The 9519-nt window shown below is 38.0% G+C and overlaps 1 protein-coding gene across 1 annotated transcript; it reads left to right on the top strand.

Annotated features, from left to right (window-relative positions):
- Positions 1 to 2202: 2202 nt before the first annotated feature.
- Positions 2203 to 3659, top strand: LOC127649013 (transcription factor HES-1-like). The gene is made up of 4 exons (XM_052133897.1): positions 2203 to 2336; positions 2444 to 2539; positions 2634 to 2721; positions 3217 to 3659. The coding sequence occupies exons 1-4, from the start codon at positions 2208 to 2210 to the stop codon at positions 3657 to 3659; spliced, it is 756 nt and encodes a 251-aa protein (XP_051989857.1). The 5' UTR covers positions 2203 to 2207.
- Positions 3660 to 9519: the final 5860 nt, after the last annotated feature.

Raw genomic sequence — 9519 nt, 5'->3', positions numbered from 1 at the left:
GCCCCCGGGGTCAGCTGTGTGCCAGCGTGTCTGTCCCGAGGGGGGCTCCAGTCAGGGAAATCGCCGGGAAGCGAACAAGTCTACCTGTGCTTTGCCGAATCGACTCCAAATCAGCTGGACCACCTGGGGTGGCGTCTCCAATCTCCACAGAGCGTTGCCTGCCATGACAGTGCATCCACTGTGGCACCCATGGCCATTGGAAGCGGAGAGATAATAACTGGAACAGCAGTAGTATTTAGCTCGCTGATAGTACAACTGCTAGGCTCTGAAGAAAAAATCTGAATGGAATTGCATTCCAGCTCCTTTTATACCTTTAAGTTCGGGGGAGTGGCATGCAAATTCCACTTGCCAATTCTCATTGGCCTTTTCTCAAAGAATGGGAGGTGTTCAGGGCACAACACTGAGTGAGTGACAGAAGGGGAACATTGTTTAGTTTTGCAATTTCATTCGGTGGCACTAGTGGTGCAGAAATTACATACTTCAGTTTTAATGTACTTTTTTGAAGCTGAGTACAAAAGCAATTTGCGAAACAAAAACTAACTTTAGTGCTTCATTTTTAGTATAATTATTCCTAACTTAACGATAAGATGTTGATTTAGAATGAAGAATTAGAGGGATCAATAAACTTATATGCAACCATCTAATCCAACAAAAGTAACTATAATCTAATCTAATCTAATTATGAGTATTTTAAAATGTACTTTAATCTAATTATAATTACATGACTTTTTTTAGTCTGATTACATAATCCAGATTACATGTCATCTGTTACTACCCAGCACAGTGTATATATACATTATACCTCACAGATGTAACATTTAAACTTTTAAAGGTGCACTCAGTCATTTTTCCCTGATTAAAAAAGTTTTATTTCAAAATAAATTAATAGCAATTTTGAAACAAATGTATAGAGGGTCCGCACATGCATGGGGGCAGTGTTGGGTAAGTTACTCTAAAAAGTTATTAATTACTAACTAATATTTACATTGTCTACAGAGTAATTAGATTACTGTACTAATTACTGAAAAGTAACTGCATACTTACTAATTACTTTCTAAACCCCTTATCAACCTGACCAGATGAAAAATACAAGGATAGACATGAAACTGTTCTTTTAATTCTTTTAAATAAATCATATAAAATCAAATAAATTATTAATGAACTGGCCAAAAAATGTAAGGGGTAGTGATAAATTAGAAAACATATTTTGACAAAATTTCGATTTTAAATGTACTATTGTTTTATATATAATTGTTCTAGAGCCTAAACAGTATTTAACACAATTACATAGTACATAGTAATTACAAGTAACTGTAATTAAATTACTGAAAAATTAAGAGTAATCCCTTACTTTACTTTTTCCAATGACAGTGCATATTGGCTGACATGTTTGAATCACATGACCAGCCGAATACTTTTCAAATAATCTCAGTAACCATCTTGTTATTTGGCACTTTCACTGATTAAAGTCATCATGTCTGACTGTGAATACTACATTTCTACAATGACATCTGAACCTGAAAATTGATGTTTGAGTGATACTATATCCACGACTTTAGATGTCAGTGTAAGTCCAAGATGACAAATAAATAAAAAAAATTACAAAGTGCACCTAAAGTGCAAGGATAGGTCTGAGCAATGCCCCGAATATAACCTGACCTTACAACAGCGCCCCTGTTTGGAAGTGAAGTGTATTCAATACCACTGATATAGTTCATATGTGTTGACAGTTGTAGAAATCTAGTTTGTCATAAACTTAGGAAATAAGAGTCCGCCCGCGTGCCATTGGTCATCGCTGTCGTGCTCCACCAATCACTATTAGGCCTATATTTTTCTACGGAGAACGCCATTGGTTTGCCGTTGGTTGCTGAGCGCCGCTCTTTTACACGCGCATCCTCCGTGGAACCGTCAGGATGATTGGTGGAGATCTGCTGCGGGAAGTGGATTTGAAGAAGTCCCGCACCAGTCACACGCGTGCATATATAATCAGCTGTTACGTGGACTTGATCTGCACAACTTTCTCACTGCGTGGAAGAGACAACAAAATATCGGCTTTTATGCAGGCAAACGTTCTGGAGCATATTCCTGATGATTTTCTTGTGAACGCATCACTATTTTACTGGGAACTTTTTAAATACAGAACACACTGACTAATTTTTACGCGGAATTGAACGGTAAAAACAGCAATTGAAAGGTTCCTGGAGAGCATGTCTTCAGTTATGGTCACATCCAAGCTGTCAGCCTCCAGCATGGGCCATGAGCACAGATGCGCTTTGAACTTGAAGCTGAATGCGACTTTAGAGACACCCAGCAGCACAGTTTTAGAGCACAGAAAGGTACATTTAACATTAGAATGTATGGAATAGCCTATGAAATTGTATATTTGTTTGAAATAAATATTGATAAAACGTTGGCATGTGACATTATTCTTTCTTTCTGGAAGTCCTCAAAACCAATTATGGAAAAAAGGAGACGCGCACGGATAAACAACAGCCTTTGTCAACTGAAGACACTTGTATTGGACGCACTAAATAAAGATGTGAGTTGAAGTAAAATTTCAATATGGAATTCAATTATACAATATTTATTAAGGTAGTGTGTGTTAAAATGGTTGTTCTTCGTTGTCTGTTCAGACTTCTCGGCACTCCAAACTGGAAAAAGCTGATATTCTTGAAATGACAGTGAAGCACTTGACAAATCTGCAACAAGCACAAATGACTGGTAAGTTCTATATGGGTAACTTTAATTAACAAGTAATTAATTATTATACAACGCTTACTAGATCTGTAAATGATGTACATTCAAACAGTGGCAGATTTAGGCATTGGCGACCTTGGGCAACCTTTGGTGGGGGGGCTGGGGGGGTGTTACAAGATGGTGGTACCCCCCAACTTTGGGGGCGTTCTCATGTAGAATCACCAACCCCCCCCCCCAAATCACAACCTCCTTTGGGGGCGTGTTGAAACGGGTTTCGCCCAGGGTGCTAAACGAGCGAGAACCGCTACAGCATTCAAATGTGAATATGAATGAATCCAATTTTCAGGATATTTCCAATCATTTGGAGGCATTCACTAATGATTTCTCAAGAATTATATAACGAAATCCAATGTTTCATAATTACTTTGGTTAAATCTATTGCCAATATTTGAGCTTTGGCATATTTCTGCGTTATTTGTTTGCTGCCTCTAATATTTGTATTTTATTATAATTCTTAAGCAACTTTTGGCACCAGTCTACACATGCTTGGCCAATACAGAGCTGGATTTAAAGGATGCATCAACGAAGTGATCCATTTTATGTCTGGTCATGAGAGTGTGGACACTGAAGTGAAGACCCGACTCCTGTCACATCTGGCCAGCTGTGTTTCACACTTGGACATCATGTCTTGTCAACCACAGCATCACCTGCGCTCATGCACGCCAAAACAGGGATTCAAAGCCCATGTGGTGCCGCACATGAACGGTTCACTAGTCGTGTTGCCTCCAGATGCTTCCAAGTTGAACTGCGGACTTCAGATTGTGCCATTGAGTGATGGGACGTTCGCTCTTTTGATACATGGATCATCCGGCATGACTGGGCCACATAACGGTGCGCTTCATGCTGGCGTGTCCTCTGGTGCACAAATGAACGCTCTGGACTCCCTTTGGAGACCTTGGTAGAGCCTCATGGAGTCTTTGTACAGTGATGTAATGATAACAACGATAACATAACGGCAATCTTCCTTTGTTTCAACGGGACTTACAGTGTTGGTACCTGAATTCAGCTGCATTTAGAAAATGGCACAATTCTGCTTTCGGATTTTAAATCGACATAATTTTTTCACATGGAAGTGGATTTTAATATTGAATATTCTATGTATATTAGACTGAGATGTTTGAATTTTATTTTTGTAATTTGAAATGTATTTTGAATGCTATTAAAATGTTGCTCATCTGTCAGATATATTGTCTGTACCTTAACATCATGGTTGTTGGTTTTTTGTAATAAAAATCATTATTGAAAAAAATGCCTCTTCGCAGCTTTATGTCTAAAAAAAAAAGTGTCTTACAATTGAAAAATAAAAAAGGACAATGCTTTATTTTATGAAAATCCAGGGGAGTAAACTTCTGGTGATTAAAATAGCATAATTACTCTGATCACAAGACCACTGAGCCATTGTTCAGACAATTAGACATAGCAAAAATGTAAAACATGATTTCTGTAAAATCCTGTTTAATCACAGGAGCTTAGAGTGCCTCATTAGAGTTTAAAGAAAGCTCAATGATAAGAGGAACGTTTGTCTTTCGTCTGTTTTCTCACTTTCAAGGTGCCACCAAGCTAGCTCTATTTCCAGTAAACTGTGATATAAAGACTTATTTCTGGTTGCTTTTTCTCCCAAAGTTTTGATCTACTTCTTCCTTGTGGAACCTTTTAAACTTTATGATTTTACCTGCAACCCAAACCAACTACGAGATTAAGACCAAGACACCAACATTAAAAAATATGGACCCCAATGACTAAAGTATGTCCCTACTTACCTTTAAACCCTTTTTATCTAACAGCTTAAACATTTGAAATAAGACAGATATAAACTGTGCCTACATAAACATTTCTAAAAGAAAAAACTTTAAATCAATGGATTAGTTGGAGTGTATATTGAATGAGAAGCAGCCAACAAGTGCCAAGCACACTTGGGAGCTCCCTAAATACTGTTTAAAACACATCACACACACTGTAAACCCTAGTTGTAATTCCTAGAAATATTAAGTTGCCTTAATTGAGTATTCCTTGAAATGTCAGGTTTTGGGCTCATTTCACTTATTTATCTTAAAATTCCATAGATTTAAGATTTTAAGTGTTAATAATTCAAAACTTTTGAGTACAAAATTGGGGCTATGGGGAATGCCCATAATGTTTTGCACTCTAGTTAATTCATTATGTTTGCTTGGTCAAAGGGAAGTTATGGGGGCTTTTAAATAGTTGTCATTAAGAATTTATAAAGGTTTTAGCTCTTTTTGTAGTATTATTTATGTTGTTTTGTTGCAACTGTGTTTCGTGTGATGTCACCTTTGGGGTGCAGTGTCCCATTTGATCAAGTTGGAACCTATTGACTAATTTTCTTTATGCATGTGCAGTTAAAGTGCATTTATATATGCATTTCTTTGGATAGTTTTTTTAATGAATGACCTAGAATCAGTTATGATCTTTATTTGATCTGTGCTATTGTTTGATTTAAAATTGAATAAATTTAAATGATTAACAACCGTAGAACAACATTATTTCAATAGCAAATCTGAGTTGTCTACTTGCATCTACTTAACCTGAATAGTTAAGTTAATTCTATATGAACATCAAGTTAATTGAATCAAAACTTAATTACAGTACATATGTTTTGGAGAAGGCATTACTCAATTAAATTGAGGGAATGAGTTTACTCAATCAAATGAGTACATTAATCTTATTAGGGTTTAAATGCAGGATGCACCTTGTGAAGCTGGTTCAGACATTCTGAAAAATCCCACAGCAGTCAAAAAAATAAAAAATGTTATGATAAAAGAAAAAGTAAATTATTACGGAATTTCCATTCACTGCATTTACAAATCTAGACTTTGGTAAGGTAATGAAATCTTCCAAAACAAGCTATGTACAGCACCAAAGTGATGTTTGCCATATGTAACAAGGGTGGTGTTTTGGTGGAGAAGCAAAAAGTTGCTAGCGTGAATTTATTAGTTTTTTTTAGAGTGTGTTGCCAAGAGTGGTAACTATCTAGCAACACTGAAGAAGCTAAAATATAGGATCGTTTTAATTAGTTAAACTTTCAAATAGTAACAATAAATAATAAGTGGCTGTGTCCAAATTTTTAGTAGTATATTTTGTATCACAAATTGTTGCCAAATGAATCTGAAAAATTAAAAGGACCACTCATAAACATGTACCCATGATGGTCAGTTGAGTTTTGTAATTCCCATTCATTCTTTCATAGTTAGATATCCTAGCAGGAGTCCAATGGTTTGCAGCACAAAACAAAAAAGAGACTTCTTCCATAATGGAGGAACAAATTAATGAGCATGCCTCACTCCAGCTGATGGGATCTCGAATGGACCATGTTTCCCAGCATCATGCCCCAACATTGAGATTGAAGAGGTGATGTTGATAAGGTGATTTACATGGCATGCATCAAAGAAACTGTGATGCGCTTTAGCACCCTGCTGATAAAAATATGTCATCCTACTTCACCCTTTCTGAGCAGTGGAAATGGTCTAAATAAATTAGATGCTAGAGGGTTACTGTCAATGACCAACTCATAACATCAGAAACCCTTATTTTATAATGTGATATAGGGAAGATGATCAGTACCTCATCAGTAATTAATTTGTAATGTTTCATGCAAGTTCTCTTTTTTTTCCCCTCTATTAGCCCTTTACCCATTTAATACTGTATTTGTATAGCTCTTCTAATATGTTTTTGAACATTCAGTAAACGCAGAACAGTGCAGGTAACAATTTTAACCTGCAGGAAACAAAATAAGACCCAATAGAAAGCTGCAAACAATAAATATATACAGTATATACTGTATATCATTTAATGTTAATCCTGATTAATCCAATTATACTTGCAATAATCATGAAGTTGTATGTTTGTCTGATGTTGAACAGAAAAGATGCAGAAAGCCAAACAGACACTCCCCTTTCCAGCGGTGTCTTTAGATGTGAGTAAACAGGTGTGCCCTGTCATGCATATTTGTGGACATCCCTTCTCTTACATAATGGTCTTACAGAGGGTGTTGTGGGCTTATGATGACATCACATTCACTGCCCAGAGAGCTCAGAAAGTGCTTCAATATAAATGGCAGCCAGAACGAAAGAGGTCTATTGAATTCACTAGCTGATTCTATCCACCAAGACCTTCACCTAGACTTCTCTTGTCAGAGATATCCACCCCTTTCACAAAACATGAATCATGAGACAAATGTGGCCTAGCAGAGTATGGAGAACAACCGCTTCTGTGAGAGATTCAGGAAAATGTCAACAAGGTGCCTGAGCATGCTCATATCACACTGCTGCACCCCTACATTCAGGAGTTTCTTTTTTTTTTTCTTCCTTCTTTCTAAAGCACTCAGCCTCTTTATAAATTGTATTCTTCCACCACTTGCAAAGAACAAGAGGACATGAATGATATTTTTTCTGCTGTAGAGCCAAATTGATTCCAGGACTTCCTGCTGTGGCAGATATGCTGAATTTGAATGAAAATGGCCCCTGTTGTTGCAAAACTGTGAAAAGTTCTTAAGCAATCGTATCTTCCCAAAAACCAGAATGATATAAAAATATGGGCTAAACTGTAGAATTGATTGTTGTCCCGTGCAGGTAGCTGATTTCCTACATAGCTGTGCTAGTATCATGTCTCTCATATCTGGTCCATTTCTTCTCAAATATATATATATATATATATACAGCTCTGGAAAAAATTAAGAGAACACTGCAAAATTATCAGTTTCTCTGGATTTACTATTTATAGGTATGTGTTTGAGTAAAACAAAATTTTTGTTTTATTTTATATATTACTGACAACTTTTCTTTCAAATTCCATGTAAAAATAGACCTTGAATAATCCAAAGAAAACAAGTTCATATACATTTTTAAACAACACAATACTAATGTTTTAACTTAGGAAGGGTTCAGAAATCTAAATTTGGTGGAATAACACTGATTTTCAATCACAGATTTCATGAGTCTTGTCATGCTCTCAACCAGTCTTTCACATTGCTGTTGGGTGACTTCTGGCACAAAAAAATCAAGCAGCTCGGCTTTGTTTGATGGCTTGTGGTCATCCATCTTCCTCTTGATCACATTCCAGAGGTTTTCAGTGGGGTTCAGGTCTGGAGATTGGGCTGGCCATGACAGGGTCTTGATCCGGTGGTCCTCCATCCACGCCTTGATTGACCTGGCTGTGCGGCATGGAGCATTGTCATGCTGAAAAAATTATCCTCAGAGTTTGGGAACACAGCAGAAGGAACTAGTTTTCTTCCAGAAAAACCTTTTATGTGGCTTGATTCATGCATCCTTCACAAAGACAAATCTGCCTGATTCCAGCCTTGCTGAAGCACCCCCAGATCATCACCGATCCTCCACCAAATTTCACAGTGGGTGCGAGACACTGTGGCTTGAAGGCCAATCCAGGTCTCCGTCTAACCATTAGATGACCAGGTGGAGGATTGGTGATGATCTGAGGGTGCATTTTTATGAATGATCTGACTGAAGATATGTCATACTCCAAACTAACTAGTGTTTTGTGATAAGTGCAAAATGGGCTGGGGCAGCTCTGGTCTGGACAACAGATTTTTTTACCCCTCAATAAAAGAGAAAGATTTAGGGAGGTCACGTGACCCAGAGCGAGATGGCTGCTCGAGTTCTCGGCTCCGCTCTAATGTTTATTCATTTGGCATTTTTTCCTCCAAATCTTTTGCTCTATTCCATTCTACAGACCTTCAGTTATGTCTGACCCCACTCCGGACAAAGATTTTCGGATCAACTCGTTCGCAAAAATGCAAAATAAAAAGACAAAAAGAAGACCACTCACTCCTCGCCGCCAGCAGAAGCTAATGCAACAGATGCCCAATCGGACATGGTGCTGGTACTTACTGAAATAAAAGCCAATGGTTCTCATCTCGATGGGATAACTAATCGGCTGGAGGGAAGAGCTGGATCAGTCTCCTCTCTACAAAATTAGTTTGCGTCCCTCACTGAGAGGATCGAGGGCATTGATACCCGTCTAACGGAGGCTGAAGTGAGGATTTCATCCACGGAAGACTCTGCAGCAGTGTCCGAAGGCCAGCTTGCTAACTTTCTGACTAAGGTGGAACAACTTCAGTCAAAAGTGAATGATTTAGAGAACAGAGGTCAACAAAAGAATTTGAGAAAAGTTGGCCTACCAGAAGGAGTGGAAGGCTCCGGTCCGCTCACGTTGTTTCTCCGTTCCTCTATCCCCAAATGGCTAGACCTGCCCGCAGACTTTCTAACCTTGGATATTGAAAGGACCCATAGATCTCCCTCTTTTGCACTTACAATCCGAACTCACCCCGAGGAGTGTGCTGGTTCGCTTTTTGCAGTTTACCAAAAAGGAAACTGTTCTGAGGGCAGCGTTAAAGAAGACGATTACCCTGCTTCGGTTTTACTCTGACTTATCTACCAGTGTCCTGCAGAAATGTCATGAGTTCAGCTCAGTGGTCAAGATTATGGCCTCTTGTGGCTTATATCGTGGATTCGCCTACCCCGCCCGGCTCAGGTGCTTACATCTGGGGAAGTTTAGCTTGTTCGATGATCCGAACTCAGCTAAAGTTTTTCTGGACTCTCTGGACAGATAACTCTGATCTTTATCTGTAATTTACTCCTTATCTCTTGGAGGACTACCCTTCTTTTTGAACCCACCAGACTTGTAAGTGTAGCTTTTTTATATATATATATATTTTATTTATTTATTATTTTAAAAGAGAAAGATTTAATTTAACTAAAGGTTGATTTTAGCAGTCTAAATGATTTGCCT

The sequence above is a fragment of the Xyrauchen texanus genome, chromosome 9, assembly GCF_025860055.1.
Source record: "Xyrauchen texanus isolate HMW12.3.18 chromosome 9, RBS_HiC_50CHRs, whole genome shotgun sequence".
Taxonomy (NCBI): domain Eukaryota; kingdom Metazoa; phylum Chordata; class Actinopteri; order Cypriniformes; family Catostomidae; genus Xyrauchen; species Xyrauchen texanus.
The sequence above is the reverse complement of the archived record's forward strand: the minus strand, read 5'-3'. Positions and strand labels throughout refer to the sequence as shown.